Source organism: Sinocyclocheilus rhinocerous, unplaced genomic scaffold, assembly GCF_001515625.1.
Source record: "Sinocyclocheilus rhinocerous isolate Xijiao unplaced genomic scaffold, SAMN03320098_v1.1 scaffold504, whole genome shotgun sequence".
NCBI classification, from domain to species: domain Eukaryota; kingdom Metazoa; phylum Chordata; class Actinopteri; order Cypriniformes; family Cyprinidae; genus Sinocyclocheilus; species Sinocyclocheilus rhinocerous.
In genome coordinates, this window is record NW_015645076.1 from 582606 (window position 1) to 610140 (window position 27535).

At 36.5% G+C, this 27535-nt stretch overlaps 1 protein-coding gene across 6 annotated transcripts; it reads left to right on the forward strand.

The window, feature by feature from the left end:
- On the forward strand, positions 1-27333 carry als2b (alsin Rho guanine nucleotide exchange factor ALS2 b). 6 transcript variants are annotated; one of them, XM_016508850.1, is made up of 37 exons: positions 1-188; positions 832-902; positions 1020-1168; positions 2507-3576; positions 5718-5894; positions 6053-6233; positions 7436-7486; positions 7866-8034; positions 8231-8327; positions 8423-8500; positions 9617-9811; positions 9991-10162; positions 11091-11280; positions 12281-12346; positions 12547-12709; positions 13571-13702; positions 13883-14011; positions 14203-14226; positions 17006-17076; positions 17160-17226; positions 17309-17511; positions 17594-17659; positions 17920-18018; positions 19907-20071; positions 20197-20308; positions 20690-20767; positions 21214-21347; positions 21439-21603; positions 22818-22935; positions 23033-23190; positions 23272-23379; positions 24147-24323; positions 24420-24465; positions 24966-25027; positions 25120-25269; positions 25788-25884; positions 26230-27333. In XM_016508850.1, exons 2-37 carry the CDS (start codon positions 886-888, stop codon positions 26266-26268), a joined length of 5175 nt encoding a protein of 1724 aa, XP_016364336.1. In that variant the 5' UTR covers positions 1-188; positions 832-885; the 3' UTR covers positions 26269-27333. The 6 variants fall into 6 exon arrangements, with proteins under 6 accessions (XP_016364336.1, XP_016364338.1, XP_016364337.1 ...); XM_016508852.1 differs by having other exon boundaries at positions 6053-6191; XM_016508851.1 differs by lacking the exon at positions 14203-14226.
- Positions 27334-27535: the final 202 nt, after the last annotated feature.

The following is a 27535-nucleotide window of genomic DNA, read 5'->3' on the forward strand; positions in this document are numbered from 1 at the left end:
GCTCACAACAACACTATAACAACACACCCGATTGTCATCATCATAATCATCATGAGCTTCGCTCTGCTGGGTCTGCTCTTTCCACCGGCTTATTTTACTTCTCTGATCAAGTGTTTTAAAAGCTGACAAGCTATATTAAGCCAAGAGTCGTTCGCTTCTGTCTGAGATCTTTAGTCTGACATATCGGGGTAAGAATGAACGAAACACCATATTTATTAGCTTGAGTGATATTAAAGCAGCGAATAGAATGAAAATTAGAAATATTTATGTCTTCTAGAGACTGTATTATGGCTTTACAGTGGTATTTTAAATTCATGAGTTATTTAACGTGATCTCCACCTGTCGACGTAGATGATGTAATTCTAGATTTGTTGTTTTCCTTTTGCTTAAATGCATGACTTTTATTTATGGCCATCTAAACCTGCTTGACAGCTTGTGTTTTAACTAACTCAGAAAAGAAGTTGTTAATATTCATTTTGAAAATGTATTAAACAGTAACTGTTCTAGATCTGTTGTTGTGTGTTTACTAGTTCAGCTGATTTCATCACAGCTCTGCGTCACCTTTGGCCCTGACCAGTGTGTGTACATATGTGTTTACACTGTTAGTCTTTGCTTGGCACAAATTCTGGACTCAAAAACATTTCATTTACTTATTTTACAATTAAAAATAAATGTAGCCTAGGTACAGAAATGCTCAGAATTTGCTCAGTCACTTTGTGACTAGTTTTATGAAACATTGTCTCAGGAAAATTAGCTTAAACATACAAGTCATTCTCGAACGCTCTGTTGTCATCCCACATCTGAAATCATACATCACTTGTGTTCTTACAGGACAATCATCCACAGTGACAAACGCAACAGCTGTGATATGGGGAACGTTTAGAGATGGAGAAGCAGATGAGGTGAGTGTGTTCAAAGACAAACTGCCAGCAATGTTGAACAGTGCAGTGTTTGTACGCTTCTTAGTTTTTTTTTGTCTCATGACTTTTCTGAGAGTGTATTCATCACTGTGTTTCTAGATGTGGTGAGGAGGACGGTTCTGGGGAGAGAGGACTTCTCCACACGTGGAGGGGATATTCCTACAGCACCACACCGGAGAGGGTGCTGCTCTCCCGGCCGGTTCTCCAGGCTGCCGTGGGAGCTAGACATGGTGTTCTGCTAGTAGAGGGTAATACATTTATTATTCACACTGGATACACATGCAAATTTGGCTGGGCAACCCTCTAGATGCAAGATACAAATTTTTGATGAGCACTTTGTTAACAGGTTAAAGTCAACATCAAAATGGACTATTTACGTGGTCTTATTGTGCACAAGTTATTGGTTGCAAAGAACAAATGTTTTTCTTTGTGATCTTTTATCAAAATGTAATAACTTGATCTGCCTTTGAAACGCCTTGCCAAGCTGACATAATCAGCCGTGACAAGCCATGGAATAGTAACAGTAATTTAACACGATAGTTCACCCCCATGAATAAATACTCATCGATTACTCATGCAGTGAAATTCATTGGTGTCCAGTGTTGTTTTAGACCCCATTGACTTTGTATGGGTTCTACAGAATTAAGTCATATACTGTAGGCTTGCATTTTATTTTTAGGCAAACTTTCCTAAAATGAAAAACATTTTTTTTAAAAAGGGATCATTAACATTTGGATACACTGAGGTGTTCGCAAGGGTGAATGTGACTCGCAGCCTCCACGACATGTTAAAAAAAAGTTTTTCTTTTGTGTTGTTGAATATTTGTTTCACAAGAAAACTGCTGAAAATGCTTCATGTTCACGTTCACAGTGATTTTCAAACTTTATGACTCTTAAGACTGCCCCCATATAGGCTAAAGGCCACCAAGAATGATAACTATAACAATAACTATAACTAAAGTTTTAATAATTGTTTTAATTCTGTGAGATATGGAAAGTCAACACGACTATAATGATAATTACACGGAGGAACGATATTGTTGCAGTCACTTTCAGTTACAAATACATTGAAATGAATGTATTTCATCTGCAAAAATTGACCAAAAAACAGTAAATGTGTTGGCACCTTAAGGTATTTCTGCTGCAATTATGACAAAGCAGCTTGTTTTTAAACTGTATTATTAACAGAAACTGGGAGTTTAGAAATATTTAATTAATTAAGTAGAATTCTTTTTGTGATTCCAGAAGTGAAAGAATTGTAAATTCTTGAATAAAAGCAATCATTATTGAGAGGGGGACAAAAAGAAATATGATTTCAATATACATCTTGATTTTGTGTGTTTTAGTTTTGTTAGCATTTTAGTTAAGTTATATTATTTTAATATAATTAACTGAAAGAATTTTAAGTCATCCCGTGGCCCACTTGGAAGTTTACTAAGTTCCACTAGCTGGCACTGGCCCTCTAGTGGAAAACCACTGCTTTAAACAGATTGTGAAGGTTGTGAAAAGACTATTGACTGTTGCTTCTCATACATTTTTCATTAATATTGCAATCCAGAAATGTAATAATTTATATACTATATTTAGGGGGACAAGTCTACAGCTTTGGCGAGCTGCCATGGAAACAGAACCAAACATCATCAGTAGCGACTGAGCCCGTTTTGGAGGCGGTTCTTAGCGAACAACGCATTGTTTTTGTGGCTGCTGGCTCCGTCCACAGTGGAGTCGTGACAGAAGATGGAGGCATGCACATGTGGGGAGAAAACACTCATGGCCAATGTGGCCTATCAGGACTCTCTGTTATCCCTAATCCCACCCCTGTGGGTGTGCTGGACTCTGAGGCCACGCCCCCTCAGACGGTGAAGATCCTCAAGGTGGCTTGTGGGGATCAGCACACTCTGGCTCTTTCAGCCAAGCATGAAGTATGGGCTTGGGGAAGCGGGTGTCAGCTGGGCCTGAACACTTCAACGTTTCCTGTCTGGAAGCCCCAGAAGGTAGAGCACCTGGCTGGAAGGCACGTGTTGCAGGTGGCCTGTGGAGCCGCTCACAGCCTGGCTCTGGTGCGCTGTCTCCCCCCTCCGCAGGAGCCTCGGAACCCCCCTCAAGACAAGTGCGGTCAGTGCCATCAGATGCTGTACACTATGACAGACAAAGAGGACCACGTTATTATCTCTGATGGCCATCACTGTCCAGTAGGTGTTGAGCTGGACAGCGATGAGACCACATCTGCATTTGAGGGCAGCCCAGATCAGAGCTCAAGGGGTAAGCAAGGGAAGAGCTCTCCTACAGAACCTGTTCCATCCATGCCAACTCAGATCCCAAAATCACCCACTTCCATCACTAACCCTGAATCTACACCTCCTCCTGAGAGCAAACCTGCCTCTGAACCACAAAATGAGGTTCCTGCATCTAGTCAAGAACCTGTAGAACCAGCCATAGAAGACTCAGCGGAGCCTGAAGCTCCGCCCACAAATGGAGAGGCTTATGTCGAAGCCTCAGAGACCAGCACTCCTGAGCCGGACAGCTGTAGAGCCACAGGGGGGAAGTCCTCCCCATATCCCGATGAGCAGGCAGTGAAGGCCTACCTTAAGAGACTTTCTGATCATGCCCTGGCCGAGCACACCACCAAGACTCCCAGCACACTTCATTCGGCTCAGGTTAGTCTCAGACACAACGTCCAGCAAGCATTAAGTTGATATATGAGCACCATTTTTTGGGAATTTATATACAAAAACTTTTCTATATATTTAAAATGATTTTTTTTTTTGTGTAAAATAGTATGATCATTTTGAAAAAAATGCATTGGGTATTAAACCCGTACCGGTATTAAAATTTTGCCTGTAATCTGATGATTAATTTCATGGGTAACACTTTACAATAAGGTTCATTAGTTAACTACTTTAGTTAACATTAACTAAGAATGAACAGTAGTTCTACAGCATTTATTCATCTTAGTTAATGTTAATTCCAACATTTACTAATGCAATATTAAAATCAAAAGTTGTACTTGTTAACATTAGCTAATGCACTGTGAATTAACATGTACTAACAGTGAACAACTGTATTTTCATTAACTAACATTAACAAAGATTAATAAATACTGTAATAATTGTATTGTTCATTGTTTGTTCTTGTTAGTTAATACATTAACTAATGGAACCTTATTGTAAAGTGTTACCATTTCATGGTATGGCCAATAACCGATAAATGACCAATATTAAAATTCAATACTATTTAGTCTAAATAAATAAAAAATAAAACAACAAAAACTAAAATCAACAAGTGCAAAAGCAACAAGTGAATTGCAGCATTACAACATAATAATGTAGAACATGAAAAAAATGTATATTCATTTTAAGATTTGCTGAAGATTACTTATAAAATTATTAGTGTTTGTGAAGATTAAAAAGTGAGGAAAATGTAATCTATGTAATGTAAGGCGAAATGAGCATGCACAGCTATAATATTATATATATATATATATATATATATCTCTGTATGTACACTACCATTCAGAAATTTAGGGAAGTTAAGAAGTCTCTTCTGCTCGCCAAGGCTGCAATTATTTGATAAAAATTACAGTAAAAAGGGTAATATTGTGAAATATTATTACAATTTATGATTTATTCCAAAGCTGAATTTTCAGCAGTCATTACTAAAAATTTTTTTACTCAGAAATGTTTATAATATGCTGATTTGGTTCTGAAAAAAAAAAAACATTTCTTATTGTTATTATCCCAGTTAAAAAAATTATTTTGCTGCTTGATATTTTTGTGGAAACAATTATACATTTTTTCAGGATTCCTTGATGAATAAAAAGATCAAAACAACAGCTTTGTAACATAAATGTCTTTACTCTCACTTTTAATCAATTTAATGCATTTTTGCTTATTAAAAAAGTCTTTAAAAAAAAAAATCTTATTGACCCCAAACACTGAACGGCAGTATATGCTATGATGCATACGTAGCATTTACAGGACTGAATTTTGTTTTGTTTTTTTAGTATGGTTTTTTTTTTTTTTTTTACATTTATTTAGACTAAATATTTAATGCATTTTCACAGAATAAAAGTATATTAAAAACAAAAGACCCCACGCTTTTGAACAGTAGTGTATGTATTTGTATATCTATATCCAAATTTAATATGTGACCCTGGACCACAAAACCAGTCTTAAGTCGCTGGGGTATATTTGTAGCAATAGCCAAAAATACATTGTATGGGTCAAAATTATAGATTTTTCTTTTATGCCAAAAATCATTAGGATATTAAGTAAAGATCATGTTCCATGAAGATATTTTGTAAATTTCCTACCGTAAATATATCAAAACTTAATTTTTGATTAGTAATATGCATTGCTAAGAACTTCATTTGGATAACTTTAAAGGCGATTTTCTCAGTATTTAGATTTTTTTGCACCCTCAGATTCCAGATTTTCAAATAGTTGCATCTCAGCCAAATATTGTCCGATCCTAATAAACCATACATCAATGGAAAGCTTATTTATTCATATAAATTTCAATTTCGAAAAAAATTGAAACTTAAGACTGGTTTTCTGGTTCAGGGTCACATATAAACATTTAACTGTTAGCACGTTGACATGCTAAAACCCTGTTTGAGAAGTTGACAGCTTCACCTGTAACAAATACAGTTCAAAATATCTAGATTTTTGTTTATTTAGTTAAAATCACTATCCTGTCATCACTATCCAACTAGTTGACTCTTCCAAGCCATCATAAATCAAACTGTTTAATTGCTTCTAAATGCACAATTCAAGTTCTCATATCTTTCCTATCACAGCTCTCCAGTGACTGTGCTGATTGTTTCACCTCTGACCCCTTGATCCCGGTCGCCCAGTCTGTGACTCCAATGGGCTCCGCATTGAACAACTTGGTGGTGTCCTGTGCCTCTGCAGTGGGGGAACGTGTAGTGTCCACATACGAAGCTCTCTCTCTGAGAAAAGTGATTGGTTACTGGGTAAGTGTGTTTTCCAGTTTTTATACTGTATGTTTACATGTTTGTTACACCTCCTTAAACATCAAACCTTTATTTGATGTTTTTGGCACTTTTATTGGGAAGAAACTGAGAAATTCTAATCTAGCTATGATGCGTTTGACAATTTTTTAATGCTCCAGGTTCCAGGAGAGCGAGTAGAGGAGAGACTGCGTCAGGAGGAGCCCATGCAGGGGAAGAAAAGCTCCAGCCTGGGGGACATCCGAGAGGAGGAGGCGGAGCTCAGTCGTCGCCTGTCCCTGCCTGGCCTGCTCTCTCAGGGTACACACGCTCTCCTTCTCTTACACCCAGTGTGCCGTCTCCGTAAGTCTGCATGAGCATGTTGATGAGCATCTTGTAAAGTTTTGCCTCTCTCATCCATCAGCTCATTGCACGCTTGGTGTTTCTGCTGCAGAGGCTATGAATAACTAACAACTCCATTCCTTTTTGTGACAAAAGAATTATATTTTTTCATATGACAGTAATTGAGTTTGGATGAAAATGTGAATAATTGTCAAGAAAATAATTTCACAATGAAAAACGTACAAAAAATCTCGCTTCATTTTATTAATTCAAAATAAACTTTCTTAGTTTTTTGCTTGTGTTTGGGCAGAAATATGAATATAAGTCATGTGTTGACACTGTGCGATTCAAAGTAGTCCTTCTGGTTTTTAGTTGACAAACAGGTTGTAGATGCATGAATACATTTCCCCCCTTTTAATATACGTAATCAAAACAAGTTCAAGTCTCCAGAGGTGTCAGAAACTTTCTGCTCTAGTGCTTTGCATGTGTTTAAAGTGATTTACATTTAGTTCGCTGAATTAGAAATTGTAATGCAAGGACTTTTTAAAGTCTCTCTGCTCATGAGACTCCAGGATACCTCAGCCTGGTGTGTTTGTCTGAGTTCATAAATCAGCTGAAGCCTGATACACATGCTAGAGAAGACAATGGTGGCCAGCTACCTGCTACACACACACACACACACACACATCTTTTCTCATCTCCTCAGCCCCACCTATGTGACAGATGGACCCCAGTGGGGCTGGAACAGAACTCAGCACGGCAGCAGTCCGTGTGTGTTTGTTTGTGTGTGCACCTGGCCATACTGTGTTTGAATGTGTGTGTGTGTGTGTGTTTTGCAGAGAGTTGAATTGGAGTTGGCCAAGTCTTTGGGTCTGTGTCTGTGCTGTTCAATGATTCATGTGAATTTTCCCTATGCTGTTTGTTTGTGTTTATATGGCAGAACTGAATCTGCCGTTTAGACGCATAAGAACCAGAGGAATGATTGCTATGAATGTATTCTTTTATTAGCTGAATATGTGAAGTTTAATCATAATCCTGTGCAGTGTGTTAAGACTTAGTTCATTCAGTTCAAAGTAAAAACCCTGCAAATTGCTGCCTGGCCTATTTTAACTTACAGTAATATGTTTGTCAATGGCATTGGTTGTATTACCATGGCTATTCAAATTTCTGCCGATGGCACTTGTGGATAGGTTTCCCATATATTACTGTTGCCATGGATACAGATATTGCAGCGTTTGAGGTGAAGGAGTCGGCATCCAACGCAAAAACTGAAGGTATTTTTATGTAGTTGCATTTGTAATAAGTTTTAAATTAGAAGTAGTTTCATGGGTGAATCTCACAGACACATGTCTAAATTTCAACTCAAAATCAAAAGGAAAAAAGACATTTTTTTTGCATTGTGATTATTTTCTTGACACTTAATCACATTTTGCTTACTGTAATGTATATGTGTGTATATATATATATATATATATATATAGCAGAACTGAACTAATGCATATTCAATGAGGAACAAAGTGCCATGAGTTGCAGTTTCTTATGATCGATCATTTTGGTTCTTCGTTTGAATATGGATTGTGTTCTGCCTCTAGTTATTGATGTTCGAAAATTGTTTAGAATTTTTTTTTCTCTTTCTTGTTGCCGCTCTCTCAGTGTCTCCACGTCTTTTGCGGCGAACGAGCCGCCACCGTGCACGGGCCATCCCGCTCGCTCCAGGAGGCATTCCTGAGGCCGATGCCCACCTGCCTTCTTTGCAGACAGAAGTGTGGAGCTGGGGATGTGGCCAGGAAGGGCAACTTGGACATGGAGACCTCCTTCCCAGGTCAGAAACCTCCCATCAGCAGAGCGGCATGAGAGCGGCTCCGTCCTGCTCCTGGAGACTGTCTTGCCTAACAACTCATGAGTTACATAAGATTCCAGGGCTTTAAAATATAATGTGCTCTGCTAAAATGAGGACAGACTCATTAGATGCATCACAGAGGAACATAATGTGGTAATTTCTTACTCTTTCTTTTCAGACCGCAGCCCGTCTGTGTAAAGAGTCTGAATGGTAAAGAGGTGTTGAGAGTGGCTGCAGGTGCTCATCACTCTCTCGCCCTGACCGCCCAATCACAGGTGACACACTTCATCTGCATATCCGTGGCTTTTCTCTTGAGTGCTGTATTAGTGTAATCCTGCAGTAATTTGTGTGTGGTGTGTGTGTATGGCAGGTGTTCTCCTGGGGCTGCAACACTTCTGGACAGCTGGGACACATGGAATCCCCCACCACCCTTCCTCACTTAACCAAGGTGTGCACACATGCACATAAAACCGAAAAAATATCACAAGAGGGAGGATAAAATTCCCTTCCTTTTGAAATCTTTTAAAAGGTTTTGGAAAATGTAAAAGGGTTTGGAAAAGTTATAAAAAATAATAAAGTAATATTTTAATTGTAATAATTATTAAATAATAAATATTATAAGAATGAATATTAAACAGCGTGCATGATTTCAAGTGATATTATATGAGTCTGAATGACTGATGAAAATGCAGCCTTGCCATCACATGAATAAATTACATTTAAAAATAAAATATTAAAATAGAAATCAGTTTTTAATTTATAATAATATTTCACATTATTACTGTTTTTACTGATTTTTTGTTTGTTTGAGCAAATAAATGCAGCCTGGGTGATCATAAGAGACTTCTTTTAAAAATTTGAAATAATCTTACCAAATCCAAACTTTTGAGCAGTAGTGTAGTTAATATTGATATATGTTTTTAGTTCTATAAAAAAATTTCCATGCACTTTATTCATTCAGTTTGTCTATACATTTTGTTTGTAATGTTTCTGTAATATTCTATATAACAATATAACAACATTTTCAATTGTTTTTAAATAAAGCCCATTATAATTATATAACTTTTGCATAATTGCATTTTTAGTATTAAGAAAAAACCCTTTAAGGTTGAGTTTTTTTCTTCCTGGTTTAGAAATGCTGCAGAAATGACAAGGCTAGAAACTGTGACACTTGCACACACCCAGCAGCAATGTGAGTCTTCAGACATTAAGTGTACATGTGCATCCAGTTTGTTTGGCTGTGTCTTGACCAGCTCTATAATTCAGTAATCAGAACACAGGGTATTGGCTATTTCTAGGAATGTCCCATTGACTAAATCATTCCAGTGCACTGATACATTAAACACCCCACAATGCACGGTAAAACATGATAAATATTGTTTGTGATGTTAATGATATACCAATGACATTTTAATGTGCAGTCACATAATCATGGAACAGTAAACGAGTCATCGGTGTTCCAGTGTTTAGTGGGTTAAGGCCCTAGCTATTGTCCAAATTAGTGTTGACAACATACTGATTCATGACTGGTTTGCTTTGTTTGTCCTCTTTTGTCTTTGTGCAGCTGTCAGATGGGATTCGTGTGTGGGATATTGGGGCGGGGCAACAACACACTCTCTTATTGGCTGATGGAGATTGTATCCAGCCAATCCTGTACTATAGTGGGCAGCAGGTGAAAGAAGTGATGGAGCAAACTGAGGAAGAGGAGCAGACAGGAGAGTACACACAGCAACCGGTGCTGTTGCCTTTTTGTATGAATGTGAGCAAGGCTTTGTCATCATCATCATCATCATCATCATTTTCAAATTGCTATTGAATATAATGAATATTATTCTCAGATAATTTTGAATACTACTGCGCTCTAAATCCTGTGCAATGATGCTGTTATTTACATGACTTATTCTGACTCTTTTCATTGTGTGTGTGTGTTTGTGGTAGTTGGGGTATGTAAGCAGTGTGGGCGCAGGAGGACAAACATGTGCGGCGCTGACAGATCGCAATGTAATGGGTTTTATTGCCAGTCTGCATGAGCTGGCGGCCGCAGAGAGGAAATTTTACTGCAAACTCAGCAATATCAATAGTCTTCTGCTCCAGCCTCTGCTCAAACTGGGTATGACAGTGTGTGTGTGTGTGTGTGTGTGATGATAACTTGTTTTGTACGATTTAGATTTCATTAGCATATCTCCATTATAGCCCTGCATGAGCTGTACAAATATGGTGTAATTCAGTGGCAAGACTAGTAGAAGTGAAACAGCTGAATCATTTACAGTTCCTTAATGTATGCAACAGGGTTATTATTGTTAACTTAAACTAAAACCATAAAAAAACATTTTTGGTACTTGAAATAAAATATATGTTAACTAGAATAAAATAAAATATAAAAACCCCCTCAAACTTATTTTATTTCACCTAGTTGCCAAGGTAACATTTCTCATTTTTTATAGTTTAAGTGATAAAATAACTACAACTAAATAAAATAAAACCTAATTAATAAAAATCAATAAATACTATATAGTATGTAGTATACTCGTACATACATACATATGTGTGTGTGTGTATTTATATATATATATATATATATATAGACACAGACACACACACTTTATATAGTATAGTAAATACTATATAGAAATATAAATTGACAAAAAAACAACAACATAGTGACTAAAATTTAAGTAAAATTAAAGTGAAAGCAAGATACTCTACAAAAAATACTCTATAATATATAAAATTCAAAACAAAATATACTCTATAATAATCTCTACTAAACTAACACTGGTAATATAATATAATATAATATAATAATCTCTACTAAACTAACACTGGTAATATAATATAATATAATATAATAATCTCTACTAAACTAACACTGGTAATATAATATAATATAATATAATAATCTCTACTAAACTAACACTGGTAATATAATATAATATAATGATGACTGTCCTGTTTTTCTGATTCATTATTTGGGATTTTTATTTCTCATATCATTATCAATTTTATTATTATTATTTTTTATTTGTTTTTGCTTTTAGATTCCCTAAGCTCCGCCCTCGGTCAGTCCTCTGCAGGGCTTCTGCAGAATCTGATTGGACGATTGGGCCGGCTGTCTCAGCTCACGGGTCAAAACTCGGCCTCTCTAACCTCTTTCCTGCGGCGTTCACGTGATATCCGAGGTCTTGTTATTCTAGATGATGCACATCTGTTCCTGGACACATATTCTGAGTAAGTATTCAGCACACACACAATTAAAGAATGAAATGGTTACTTTGGTGATGACCTCAGCAGATGGAATAAGAGATGTTGGTTGTTGTTCATTACTCCATGCTGAAAAGAAGTGTTTTAAGTGTTTTTAAGTTACAGTGTAGACATACTCTAAAGTTCACAATGCAAAACTTCCCCACCCAGTCCATCTGGGCCATTTATTGGAACATAGCTGCAAAACGAGTCATTTAAAAATGGTTATGGTTGTGATGTCACAGTCATTAGCACATTTAATAATCAGCCATGTTTGAATATCAATGTTTATTCAGTGTTCATTAATTGGCCCACTACTAGAAAGACCCAGAGATCTAGTTAAGACCAATTAGATGAACACAGTTAATCTTAAAATCAGATTATTGTAACTTGCTGGATTCTTGAATTTCAAGATGTTTTTAGCAAGTTATATTCTCTACAGAGCTGTACTGAATTAACTTCTAATTCAAAAGTAACATATTCAGGCATCAAAGAGATTTTATACTTCTAATGTGATGTATAATTGAAAATCCTCAAATGTATTTAATCAGACTGATCCTCAGTTGGTTCTTTAAGTTGTTCAAAATAATCGTACGTTCAACCGCAGCCTTGAGATATCTTTTAAGGTGTTGTCCTCATTTTAAGAGTCAGAGACTTTGATTCAGAATCTGATATCTTTCAGGCAGTTTTCTTAGTGGGGCGAAGTCCTGAGTGTGTGACGTGCTGGAAGACCTGGAAATAGCAAGGATTTTTAAGTAATTAAAATTAGAACCTTAAAAAGTCATGGAAATCTGTGTTATCAATACATTCATTTCATTAACCAGAAATGTATCTTCGTTGCTGCAATCTCTATACAGTTATATACTGTATATACTGTATATATATATATATTATATTTTATTGCTCAAAAATGTTGTACCCTCCTTCTCAAGTCAGCTCATTTTCCTAGTTGTAATAATCTCCTTATTCTTCTAATTGTGTCATAAAGGTACTGTTCTGCAGTTGGTGATCTCTTAGTCATGGGAGGATTTCAAGCCCTTGTCAAACCTTGTCAGTAAGTAGTATATGTGTGTGTTAGACCCTATCCCAAATGCTTTCCTAAGCCTTTGCTGTCCTAGGATTCAACACTTGCTGCAAATCACTAGAGTAATGGAAATTATTTGCTATTGCTCATGCAGTGTTCATATTTACATAATTACAGACTGAATTATATTAACATATATATTAAGACTCCCTGTCTGACTCTGTTTGAAGTGATGTGTTTGGCAAAGGGGCCGAGGTTGTTCAGAAGTTGTCTGAATGTTCTGAAGAGGGTTTGCCCTTAGCGGATGTTCTGGCGCATCTCTTTTACCTGCCCATAAAACACCTGCATGAATACGGACGACTGCTGCTCAAACTGGCTACCTGCTATGAGGTGGTGGGTACTCACTGGAAACACAGTAACACTTCATGTTTTGTCCATTTTTATTTTTATTTTTTATAAAACACCTTTTAAAATTATTCATCCCATTTGATTTGTTTGTTTTTAAGGAGTTTCTGACGTTTATTTATTTTTTGCTTAATCGGGTTACTCTTTTGGTTATTCACACGTATAGAAATTGTTTGTACATACAAAATGTTAAACCAGACTACCTTAATAAGAAAATGTTTGTATTTATGTTTACACTTTATTTTAAGGTGTCCTTGTTACAGTGTAATTATACATATAAGTACTGAGTAATATTAATTAACTACATGTACTTACTATGTGGTTAGGGTTAGGATTTGGGTTTGGCTTAGTGTTACTTGCATGTAATTATGCATAATTAATTGTTATTATAATAGTAAGTACATGTAACGTGTAACAATAAACGTTTGTTTATGCATGTATTTTTGCTTATTTATTTTTTTGCTTTATATTTTTGCTTTCTTATTTAGTTTTTGCTTATATATTGCTTACTTATTGCTTATGTATTTATTGCTTTTTTTGCATTTGTTTTGCTTATTTATTGTTTTTTGCTTATTTATTTGTGCAGTTATTTATTGCCTATTTAGGTTTGTTGGGTTATTCTTTCTTGTGTGTGTTTGTGTGTGTGTGTTTGTGTGTGTGTGTGTGTTTGTGTGCGTGTGTGTGTGTACCTGTTTTTCTATTCTGGTGGGGACTTAAACCTGAATACACACAGACTCATGGGGACTCATGTCACGATGGGGACCAATAACAGGACTGGCTGTATTGTCCACAGATTTTCACTCAGTACACTATCACTACATAAATCCCACTTCTGTATCTTTGTGACAGAGTTCTGTGGATTATCAGAAGCTGCAAGATGCCTGCTCAAAATATGAATCCATGGCTCTTCATCTGAAGAGGAGGAGGAAGGAAGCCGAGTACACACTCCACTTCTGGAAGAGCTTTCCTGGAAAGATGACCGTGAGTCACCTTGCTGCCGTCAGCACAGAAGCACTGTCAAATGCCAGTCAGTTTAATGCACACCAGACAGCCAGGTGCTCTTCATGCTGAGCGAATCATTTTATTTCGGTGCACTTGTGGAGGAGAGCTAGAATGTGGATGAAGTTGGACTGTTAATTAAGAGTTCTCCTCTTCTTTCAGGACTCTCTTCGTAAACCGTCCCGTCGGCTGATCTGTGAGAGCAGTAATAAGGCTTTGACTCTTCAGAACGCAGGCCGTTTTTCCGTCAACTGGTTTATCCTTTTCAACGACGCGCTGGTTCACGCACAGGTTTGCTCTCCTCTTTATACTTTCATTTCATTTCAGTATCATTTCTGCTTTATCTCTGCCTTTTCTGTTGCTCTCATCCTTCTTTCTTTACACAATTCTTTCACGACAGTTTTTTATTCGCTTACAGGGCCAAACTAACAATCTGTTTCCAATGACTGATGTTTTAGTGATGTTTATCTTTGTTTTGGTAGGGCATGGTCCCCTATAAGAGTCTTGTAAGTATGGGCTGTACGAATGAAGAGTTTCCTCCGTAGCATACTGTCCCCTAGTGCCCAAGGATGCACCCTACAGCTGTAGTGTTTGGTTTGTCCAGTGCTGTTGTTAAAGGAATATTCTGGGGTTAAATAAAACTTTTATTAAATACTTAGGGTATCTGATTAACCCTCAAAGACCCAAATATAGAAAAAAAACTGTGAACATTTTCACATTTAAAATTTTGTGATTATTAGGAGGCCACTAATGTAGAAATAAATGGGTTTTTACATTTATGACATTTTAGTAAGTTTTTAGGGAAATGTGAAATAGTCACACATTTGTAATATTGCAACGTTAGGCTCTTGGGTAGCAGAATTTCAGTGATTTTACTCACTGTCTGAACAAATGTAGAGAACATCTAAAGGTTAATTTGCAGGGTGTAATGCTTCTGCAACCCCATAACAATAGTCTATATATGTATACACACTAACAATCACACAATAATGATAAAATAAGCCATATTTTTATGGAGAAAAAATTTTTATTATAAAAATATGTTCTGATTATATTTACAAAACCTGATGAACTGAATGAAAGCTTTAAACCATCCATCATGACTTGATTTTAATCAAGTCCATCTCAAAGTCTCTGTTCCCATTTTGGACGCCATCAGTGATATCATACACATATGATGAGACGGTCTTTCTTGGTTAGTGACATTCTGAAATACTTCTCAAAGAAATAATTTATTCTTCAAATTGAATTTATTTAATAATCTTAAAATCTTGATTGAATCTCAAAATGGTAACAAAAAAGAATGATGAAACTTGTGAATGATCAAAAACAGTATGTTTCTATTAGTATTTTTTTTTTCACATGGAACAAGTGAGAAGCGCAATTCATCCATGTAATGTGCAAGGTGCACAGGCAAATTTTGCTACCCCTTTAACCCAGTGTTGTAAAATTACACTGACATAATAAGCTCAAAATCTAAAATGATCAATGCATTCAACAATACATTAATATCTTCATGATCTAGACTTATTACTAATCACAGAAAAAAATTAATATTTTAGGCATTTTACTTACTTGAATGTAGATTTATCCAGTCCTGTAAACAAGATGATGTGCTTCAAAGGAAGTTCGCCGGTTGTGTGAGTTCATGGCCAGGTAAACAGGCCTATGTTTAAAATCTAGCATCTAATAGCATTGCAAGGCTGAACAATAGGACCTGTTAGTTGTGTAAATGTGGTCTTAGAGAAAAAAAACACATGTGCAGCTTTATTTTAGTCGAGCTAAAACTGATGTTGTAATATTACAACAGTGGACCCTACAGGGTTAATCCAGAAAATAATTTAGACACATCTTACAGTAAAAACCAAGATGAAATGTTAATGCTAATCAGTGACATTTAGTATAGTTGAGATACTATTATAGGTTTTATGAATATTTATTTATTTATGTATTTTTATTTATTTTAGATCAAGTTTTAGTAACTTTTTAGTAGTTTTTTTTATATGTCTACATTGTTTATTTGTTTTATTTCAGTTTTAACTATTTATATATCAAGTTAAACTAAATTAAATTGAGAAATGTTGTCTTGGCAAGGTTTTTAATTCCTCTGGGTGAAGGTTAGCTCTGCTAAAAGTACTTTACTCATAGTTACATCAGTTACAACATGTTATTATACTTTTGCATCAGTGTGACTGTTTCATATTTTCATCTTTTTGTATTGCTGTGCAAGCTCTCCATAGGCTTTCACTTGAAATGCATTACTGGACAAACTGATGGATGTGTCAAAATGATTTTCTGTGGCCACAGATGCTGTCAAGAGAATTTAAGGTGTATTTAACTCTGAATATTCCTTTAAAGAATGTAATCAATTAAAATCACATAATATCTGTAATACTGTAGCTCAGTTTGAACCTCTAGTTTTTTAGACTCTACCTTTTCCAAAAATGTAGTGTTCCTGTGTGGTTTAAAACCATAGAAAGATGACAGTACATCTGGTTGGGTACATTCCAAGGCTTCCTGCTTGCAAACCCTTTGTAAAAGATATGTTATAGCACATATGCATAAATGTACCTGGTTGTAGTAAGGGGCATGTTGTGCTGAATTGTGCTGAATGTTGAACAGTAGTGGTTCTGTTTAATGCTGAGTCTCGTTTTAGTGAATGTACCAGTGAGTATTTGAGATGATAATCCATTATTTTCCTCCCTGTTGTTTTTCCTTGATACCTTTTACAGTGCGTGTATGTGTCTGTTTTTCCTTTCATCAGCATTATCCCTTTCCATCCTAAAAAAAACTGAAATGTGCTCTTAGGAAAAAGAACCATATGTTCAACATTTTATACTTTAAAATAGTAGTTGACAACCTACAAAAACTGTAAACCAATTGACAGTTGGTTCATGCTTGAGGTGTGCTCGTTAAGTTTTTGACAAATATTGTATGGCAACAAGATTTTCACCATCATTATTAATTCTATCCTATTTAGTCTAAATAAATTACCAATAGAACGCTAAAAAACAAAATGCAGTACTATAAATGCTATGAGTGAATTTAGGCATTATAGCATACACTGCCATTCAGTATTTGGGGTCAGTAAGATTAATATAAGATAGATACGATATAGATAGATAGATAGATAGATAGATAGATCTCCTATCTGCTGATAACTGATGGTACTGATATATTATGCATCATTAATCTGGAGTGGACAGAATTGTGTACAATCCTAGTGCATTTATTTTCTGTATGCTATTCTTGCATTAGTTGCATTTCTTTTTCAACCCCTCCTAGTTTTCCACTCATCACGTCTTCCCATTGGCTACATTGTGGGTGGAGCCTATTTCTGAGGAGAACACAGGCATGTGAGTGTGCCAGCCATGTTTATTAGCTTTATATAATTATCAAGTGTTATGAAGAGTTATGAAGTTTGCGTGGTTCTCTGCAGATTTGGTTTAAAAGTGACTTCACCTGAAGAGAGCTTCACTCTGCTGGCCTCGTGCCCAGCTGAAAAGGTAGACCTGACTTGATTATTTACAAAATTATTATTTACAGAAACCTGTATAGTTGGTTAAACAGTGATGTTCTGATTCCTAGGCGAAGTGGCTGCGTTCTATAAACCAAGCGGTGGAGCAAGCGCTTAGTGGACTGGGGCATGATGGGATACCTCCTTCTACGGGGGTGGCGCAGAGAGCAGATCCGCCCATTTCACGGACAGCATCATACACATTCTACAAAGACAGTCGGCTTAAGGAGGCCATGTATGAGGGCCGATGGGTCTCAGGGAAACCCAATGGGTGGTAGGTCATTGGAGAGGGAATTGTGGGTGTGTAAGTCTTCTCAAAACGTGGAAGATGTTGATTGGCTATGTCTGTGTTCTAGGGGCGTGGTCAAATGGCCCGATGAACGAATGTACACAGGGACATTCAAGAACGGCCTTGAAGATGGGTAAGTGATAACACTTTTTTTTTCTTCTTCAGATTATTATGCTGATGTCTCTTACTTCATATTTCTGGAAATATTTTAAAGGGGTCATATGATGCGATTTCAAGTTTTCCTTTCTCTTTGTGGAGTGTTACAAGCTGATTGTGCATAGATAAGATCCCTGAAGTTGCAAAGACTAAAGTCTCAAATCCAAAGAGATATTCTTTATCAAAGTTAAGACTCTGCCACGCCCCCCTAAAACGGCTCGTTCTTTTCCTTTGTAGTTTTGGAGATTACGTTGTGCCTAACAAAAACCTGAACAGCTGTGATCATTACCAAGGGCAATGGAAGGATGGCAAGATGCACGGCTTTGGAACATTCAGGTTTGCGGATTGTGTTTTTATTTTTGCATATGATTTTTCTGTATGTACAGTGGAGATCAAAATTAGAGAACAACCTACAATTTCCTAAATTTCAAGGTCACTGCTTAGTCCTATTTGAAGTTATCCTAACACGAGTAGAAGGGCATTTTTTTAAGCATATTTCATAAATTAATTGTATTCTGAAGCACAGTATAAAAAACTTAAATGAGATATTTGAAAAATAACTCCGATCGAAATTAGAGAACACTTACAGATACCTACAAGTTATTGGTGTTAATCTGGCACCTGGTGCTAATTTCCTCAATTATATGACAAACCCTGTTTAACTGGCAGCATTCCTCTAATTTTCACTGAGATTGCAAGATGGCAGGCAGCTCTAAGTTGCCTGAAACCCTGCGACAGCATGTTGTCCAGATGAAGGCCAAAGTGATGACCCTTTCAGCCATTGCAAAAGAAGCTGGTTGTTCCAAATCTGTGATTTCTAGAATGTTGCAGCTTTACAATGACACTAATTAATTCAAGTCCCCCAAAGAGGCTGGTTGTCCATGTAAGACAAATGCACAAGAGGACAGGATAATGTGGAGACTCTCAACATGGAATCAGTTCAACACTGCAGCTGAAAATGCTCGCCAGTTCAGTGCTGAACAGGGTAAGAATCTGTCTCGGCACGTTTAAGAGAAATGGGACTAAACGCGCACTCTGCAGTGACCAAGCCTCTCATCAGCAGAAAGAATCAAAAGGCTAGATTCCCCTTTGCTGAGGAGCATGTTGTGTGGAGAGAGGAGAACTGGTCCAAAGTTCACGTTTCATTTATTTGGGTCTGATGGGAAACATTTTGTTTGGCATCAAACTGGGTAAAGACTGAAGCCCGAATGCGTAAAGAAGTCAGTGAAAGGTGGAGGAGGAAGTGTCATGGTTTGGGGGATGTTGGGCCTCTTATACAGCTACATGGCGGGTGAATGCAAATGTTTATCAGTAACATTTCAACAACATGCGGTACCTTGCCTGCAATTTTCATGCAAGACAATGCCCCCGTCACACTGCAAAACGGATAAAGCAGTTCCTTGAAGCGAAGAACACTGAAATAATGAAAAGGCCAGCCCAGAGTCCTGATCTAAACCCAACTGAAAATCTCTGGAAAGTCCTTGGCGACAAAGTCATGGCTAAGAAAACCACTACAGTCACTGAACTATGGAAGAGACTGGAAGAAGAGTGGACCAAGATCACACCAGCACAGTGAGAAACTAGTGATGTCCTGCGGCCGCAGATGTGCTGAAGTCATTCAAAGCAGGAGCCTCTACAATTCCTACTCGTTTTTGACAGCTGTAACCCTCCACAATTTTAGTTGTAATCTTCTTTCGCGCTACAGTGGTTACTGTTCTCTAATTTTGATCACTGTGTTTTCCACGTAATAAAGGTTTTGCGCATTTATTTGTTCAAAAATTCAGTAAAAACAACAATAATGTGAAATATTATTACAATTTAAAATCATTTTCTATTTTAATATTTTTTACAAATGTATTCCTGTAATGGCAGAGCTGAATGTTCAGCAGCCATTGCTACAATCTTCAGTGTCACATGATCTTTCAGAAATCATTTTAATATCTTTGGTATTCAAGTAACATTTCTTATTATTACAGTTGAGGAAAGATGTTTTTTGCGGAAACCATAATACCTTTTTTAAAGTCGAAAAGATCAGAAATACAAATCTTTTGTAGTATTATAAAATGTCTTGACTGTAAATTTTGATGCATCATTGCTGAATAAAAGTATTAATTATCTTCAAACAAATTTTTTTTAAATCGTACTGACCCCAAACTTTTTAACTGTTGTTTGCTGATGTGATTCGATGTCATAAAACTGACAGAGTGTGTGTGTTTGTGTTCAGATATGCCTCTGGTGAAATATATGAGGGTTCTTTCCAAGATAACATGCGTCATGGTCATGGGATGTTGCGTAGTGGGAAGCTGAATTCCACCTCTCCCAGTGTCTTCATCGGCCAGTGGCAGTATGACAAAAAATCTGGCTATGGAGTGTTTGATGACATCACCAGGTATGCAGAGAGTCAAGTGAATTCACAAAATGATTGCGGCACTTTTATGCCTTGAGTTGAAATGTGTTGTATATGTTGTAAGTGTGTGCGCAGTTGTGCACTATACTAACTGTTTTTTGTGTCAGAGGGGAGAAGTACATGGGCATGTGGCTGGATGATCAGCGTCAGGGGAACGCAGTTGTTGTTACGCAGTTCGGCCTGTACTATGAAGGTGCTTTCAGCAACAACAAAATGATGGTGAGATTGACATGCACACATTTGGTTTTATTTTAGCAATGTAGGTATGAGACACTGTGCATATTATGACTTTATTCACAATATATCATGACCCCTTGTGCTTTATTGCTTTTATAAAACAGTTACTACAAAATAAAAATATTATGTATACAAGGTTTTATTCAAATTATATTTTTGAAACAAATTGAAGAAAAGAAAAAATAGCTCCTGTTTTTTCCCTTTTGTCTCCACACATTAGGTATTAGGTTTTAATGACTGAAGTGCATTTGATTCTACAAAAATGACAAAACCTGACACACACACATTCACACGTACTTGCTAAAGTACGAAAAAAGAAACTTCAGATTATTTATTTTATCTTGTTAATTGTTTCTCTTCAAGGGCAATGGGGTGTTACTCTCTGAGGATGACACCACATTTGAAGGGGAGTTTTCTGAAGACTGGACTCTAAACGGAAAGGTGATTTTTTTTTTTTCTTTTCTTTTTTTTTGAAAGAAGCTAAAACTTTTTTTCAGCAAGGGCACATTACAGTGATCAATATTGACAATAAATGCACTTAAAATGTTACAACAAATGTCTATTTCAAATAATGCTTTTTAAAACTTTCTATTCATCAAAGAACTCAGAAAATAAGTATCATGGTTTCCACAAAAATATTACACGGCACAGCTGTAGCCAACTGGCTGCTGAAAATTCAGCTTTACCATCACAGAAATAAATTACATTTTAAAATGTATTAAAATGAAAAACAGCTATTTTAAATTGTAATAATATTAAAAATATGATAATAATATTATATTAATATAATTGTATTAAAATAGTATTATTAATGTTGTTAAAAATATTACAAATCTCACATTTTACCAAACTTTTAAATGGTAATGTTTGTTCATCTCTTTCTGCAGGGTGTGTTGACCATGCCGAATGGAGACTACATTGAAGGCTCTTTTAGTGGAGTCTGGGGAACCGGACTAAAGATGTCAGGTTCCTACTACAAACCCAGCCTGTACGACTCAGACAAGGAGAAGGATCATGCACTGTAAGAGTGTGTGTTGATCTCTGTAGCACAATTCAATTTTAAGCTGCATTATCAATGTTGATGGGGAACCGATGTGTTTGTGCGATTGCAGTAAACTGGGCAGGTTAGCAGTTCACTCCGAAGAAAAGTGGAAGGCCGTGTTTTTGGAGTGCTGGAACAGGCTAGGCTGTGATTCTCCCGGACAGGGACAAACCACTACAGCGTGGGACAACATTGCCGTAGCACTCACTGCTAACAGGAGACAGCAGAGAGACAGGTACACTTAAACACACACACACACACACAGTGCAGAGTAGACCTGTTCCAAAGCCTGACTGTGCCTCATTGTCTAATATTCCATGCAAAACTCCCCTGACACTCACAGATGATTCCAGCAGAGTCTGACATTAGTTAGCTAACAAATCGGTACTCTAATAAGCAGAAAAATATTACATATCATGCTAGATAAGGGTGGGTGAAAAAATAATATTATATATTAAAATTATATAAAAAAATCATTTATATATTAAATCACAATGAGGTAATGCCTGTTTTTGATAATCTAGTGAACTGATATATGAGTAGTACTTCATCTAATTTTATTATTTTTTCTTTTTATTTGGAAGTTGATTGGTGTACACTAGTGTTGTCACGGTACCAAAATTTCAGTATTCGGCACCAATACCAGTGAAAATTCACGGTTCTCGGTACCAATTTCGGTACCAAAGCAAAACACAAAAACATGCTAATTAAAAAATTTGACTACACTTTCATTTAATCCAAACTGTGTACATATTTAATTTTAAATGGTTTTTAAAACCTTCTAGAGTTATTCAGCCAAGAATAACAACTATGTTAACAAAAAAAAAAGAGCCCAGAACTGCTTTTCTGACTGATATGACACAAACAATGTTAACCATTTGTACATTCTGTAACACGCATATTTTATATAATTATATATATTATTCCATATAGTGTACACCTATGGAAGGCCATTTCTGCCAAATAAGAAAAGTTAATTGACTTTTAAAATTAATTTTTAAATTATTAATTATAAATTGAAATGATGAAATACTAAGTTATAATTATGAAATGTCATAATTATGATTAATAAATCAACTTTTTTGTAGGAATGTCATAATTCTAAAAAAAAAAAAAGAGAGATAAACATAAGAGTAGCAGAAATAAAGTATAACGTTTTTTTTTTCAGTAAAATTTTTTTTTTGTCAAAATGTATTCTTATCTCATAATCATAACTTTTTATCTTATAATTATGACTTTTACTGCAATAATTATGATTTACCAAAACATGATTTTTTTTTCTGGGCTTCCACACAAACCAAATTATTTATAACAACTGAATGTAAATGTAAATAAAATATGTTTATAATAAAAAGGATGAAAACCTATGGAACATGAATATTAAGTGTGTATTGTAAAATGTATAAAGTATAAACTGAATATATATGTGTGTGTGTTTGTGTGTTTCAGTCCAGAGTTGCTGAGTCGCTCTCATCACAAAACGCTGGAGAGTCTAGAGTTCATTCCTCAGCATGTGGGTCCTGTGACGTTAGAGGTGTATCACACAATCCGTCGGTACCTTGTCAAGGTATGCATTGCCTGATGTCATAATTTGCCCCTTCTAGTAGTTCAATTGTCTGATGATTTTGCACTATAAGTCATTGACCCCTGGTGTTTGACCCCAGGCATGTGACACCCCACTGCATCCTCTGGGTCGGCTGGTGGAGACATTGGTTTCGGTGTACCGTATGACGTACGTTGGTGTTGGGGCCAACCGTAGATTACTGCCCCAGGCTGTCAATGAGATCAAGTCCTATCTCAGCCGCATCTTCCAGCTTGTCAGGTAAATGTGTCAGTCAGACCGACGACAGATTTTGTTTTAAATGTTGTTTCCATGAATATTTATGTATGTGTTTGTGTTTAGATTCCTCTTTCCTGATCTGCCAGAGGAAGGAGGTTCACTAGCTGACCCTCCAAAAGCGAAGGGTGGTTCAGACCCTGCTGGGAAGCAGCTGGAGTCTCCTAAACCTGGGTACGTAAGATGTCTCACTTATGTGAAAAATAATACATAGCACACTGGGGTGGTTTGACCAAACTCTGATATTACAGCATGAGTAAATTTATTTTATACAACTGTAATGGTTTATATCACAGTTAGAGTTTTTGTCGTTGTTGTTACTGGAAATTAAATAAAAATATGTTTGTATATTAAATCACCATGAGGTAATGCCTATTTTTGATAATCTATTCAATTCAAGTTTATTTGTGTAGCGATTTTCACGATACAAATCGTTGCAAAGCAACTTTACAGCAAATTAAGTTTCTACAATATTTAGTAGTAGTAGTAGTAATAATCTAGATAATTTATAAATGAAAAGTACTTTACTCATTTGATTATTTTCTCTTTTTAATTGAAACTTGATGGGTGCAAACCTATTGAAGCCTAATTCTGGCACATAAGAAAATAATCGTCTTTGATGCTCTCAAAAATCATAATTATGACATAAGCAAAATTATGAGATAAAAGGTTAGAATTCACAAAATTATGACATTAAGTAATAATTATGAGACGTTGACATACTAAATCATAATTATGAAATAAAAGGTTTAAATTGACAAACAAAATTATGAGATAAAAAGCCATAATTGTGACAAACTTTTTGTCGTTATTAATTTTTCTCATAAATTCAGACTGATTTTCCTGTGCTTTTACCAGCTGTCTTTAGCACGTCATTTTTTACCAGTTACCTTATGCATTGTCTTTGTGTGTGTGTGTGTGTGTGTGTGTGTGCATGGCAGGTGTGTGGTCAGCAGCTCTGCTCTCCTCCTGCCGGTGCTGTTGCCCCGTCTCTATCCTCCTCTCTTCACTCTCTATGCTCTAGAGAAAGAGAAGGAGGATGATGTGTACTGGGAGTGTGTGCTCCGACTCAACAAACAACCAGACCTGGCGCTGCTCGCGTTCCTCGGGGTGCAACAGTGAGTCAGACACACAGCTACACTGAGAAATACATACAGTAGATTTTATTATCCTCTAGTGATCCATCCTACTGCCACTAATACCTGTCTTCATAGGAAATTCTGGCCTGTGACTGTTACAGTACATGGAGAAAAACAACAGGTTTGTTCTAGAGAGACTCTAAAGGGCCGTTCACACAGAATGTGTCTTTGCATCTAAAAACACGAGACACAGCGCTCAGGAATGGCTTTAAAAAAAGCACAGCACAGAATGCCTCATCCGCCATGTTGCCGTCAAATAAAACAGTTGCCATGCCAACTTGCTACTGTTAATAAAAGCTCACAACGCTTGCTCGTCTCCAGGGTTCTGATTGGTCCACTGTTTCGGAACTGGCATTGATGAGCGGTGCTGCGTGTAAAAGTTGAAATGATTTTAACTTGACACGGTGTCTTAAAAATGCGGCACTTGTATGCATTTACATAGATAAACAATGAAAAAGTAGAGCATTGTAATGGAAAAACGCGTTCTGTGTGAACGGCCCCTGAGTTTCTTTTAAAAAGTCTCATAAAGCTGTTATTGAAGGCAATATGCTGATTATATTACCTGAAATAAGACTCTGGAACATGAAGCAATATTCATGGAGGTATTTTGGGGATGTGTAGGTTCTCTCAAGCACTAAGGACGCCTGTTTTGCCTCGGCAGTTGAGACTTTACAGCAAATAAGGTTGGAGATTTACAACAATTTCTGGCTAATAACATTTATAATTTATCTCTGGTAAATTGTTTTTAAGGTTGTTTATCTTTTTACTTTGACAGCACAACTTTTACCCCCTCAGACAAGCTTCAGGTCATCCAGCTGACCTTTGAGGAGATAACCCAGGAAGTTCTCGCACTTCTGAAACAGGATTTCTTGTGGTCTATGGATGACCTTTTTCCTGTCTTCCTCTTTGTTGTTCTGCGTGCACGGTAAGGATGAGATCACAAGGTTTCTAAGGCCCTGTTTTTTGGAGTATGTTTGTACACTACCTTTCAAAAGTTTGGCATTAAGAGATTTTTAATGTTTTGAAAGAAGTCACTTATGCATGCCGATGCTGCATTTATTTAATCAAAAATATAGTAAAAACTGTAATAATATTTCACATTATTACAATTTAAAATGACCATTTTTCATTTGAATATATTTTAAAAATTAATTTATTTGTGTGATTCAAAGCTGAATTTTAAGCATCATTGCTCCAGTCTTCAGTGTCACATGATCCTTCAGAAATCATTGTAATATGCTGATTTGGTGCTCAAAATCACCCAATCAGATCAGATCAGATCACCCAAGTCAGATATACATACTAGGCTTAAATGTAGTCTTAGATAGAGAGGATGTGTTCCTTTAGACATCCAGTTTTTTTTTTCTGCATATGCTTTAACACAGAAAATAACACATTGTTAAAAAGGCATCTTTTAGTTGACATAGCTGTTGTTCTCTACAGGATAAGGAATCTGGGGTCAGAGGTCAGCCTCATCGAGGACCTAATGGATCCATGTGTACAACATGGAGAGCATGGCATCATGTTCACCACACTCAAGGTATAGTCTATAAGGGTTCTTCACAAGGGTTTTTTTCCTTGCAAACCTTGCTGCACGGTGTGAAACAATGCAGTGTTAAGATGCGGACATATTAGCAAAATTTCATATACAAAAATTAGTCAAACATTGGTAAGGTTGACCACAGTTTAGAATATAAAAGATAGTAACAGACAGCCAAATATAAACTGCCTCAGTGCTAATCTTATTAAACATTAATTGCATTAAATATCAGTATTAAGGATTAATTTGCTTTGTATAGTCAAAAAAAACAACTCATAATTATACAAATAAGCACAGTGTGACAGTCCAGATTGCTGTTCTGAACTCTTCCTCTTCCTCACTCAGGCATGCTACTATCAAATCCAGCATGAGAAGATCACGTAATGAACACATCTCTCCAAACCCATCTGGTAAGGCAGTGGAATGACTGACAAACAGACCGGCCAATCAAAGTGTTCGAGACAAGGCGCTTGCCATGATGTGTGAGGAGCCAATCACTGGATCACATGGCCAGGAAGAGTGATTCCATTGGAATCTGTGCTGTTTATGTGCAAGTCCGTCTTTGGTTTTGCATTTATTAACATTTGTTCTTTTCATTTTTGTGTCTTCCTCACTCAGAGGCTTTTTAACCGCTGTCATTCCATCATGTTAAAGATATGTTCTCCAGCTCAGTGTTCTTTTATTAAAGAGCCCGTGCTTTGTTGGCTCAGAATGAATGAGGTTCAAGAACAGCATGTCACGATCACCTCTCCCTCCAAGCACACACTGGTCAATCCAGTGTCAGCAGTCGATCGATGACATACGACGTTCATTAATGTACTGTAAGCCATCCGAAATAATGGTCATCTACCTCTGTCTTTGAAGTAAACTACTACATTAAATTTCCTGATCTTATTACATCATTCAGTGCAAACAGCAAACTGCCTTGGACCCAAATCATGAATCTGTTCACATAAATTTTATTAATGAATGTCCCAAGAAAGAAACAAAACACAAAATGTGGACTAACTTTTATTGTTGACTTCTGATCCATTTGGAGCTTTCGTAAGAAACTGGTGACCTGCTTCTTTATGTATAAATCTTTGTTTAGCTTCTTTGTTCATCCAAATTGAACTTAGTATTGAAACGGTTGACACTAAACTGAGATCAACACACCGACACACACACATATATTTTGTTCTTTCTCTATGCACTCGCACAGCAGTTTTGTTTTGATGCACTTCTTTCGGGGAAGTTACGTATTTTTGTAGTCAGTTTTCTGAAACCGTTCAAGCCTTTATTTCAGAAAACATTTGGAATGGTTTGAAATTTCCTTTGCATATCTGAGTATCCGTCGGCAATGTATGAGTTTTTTAGTGGATGTCACTGGCACACTGGAACAAGAGGTTGAAGATCTTGCTCTCTGATGAGCCACAGCGCTTTGCATGCTGAACTGATTTGGTCATGAGATGTATTTTCCTTAAATTTTAGGAATACATTATCGCTGTTCAAATCAGCAAAGACAGACATTTAAAATAAAATAAAAATCTTAAATTTCTGAAATAAGCATTTAGGCAATTGAAATTTTTGCCCAAAACTAGTTACTGAGATAACCCCCCTGTGACAGTTAGCCCCGATCTGCCATGCACAGTTTTATTTTAAAAAGGTATAA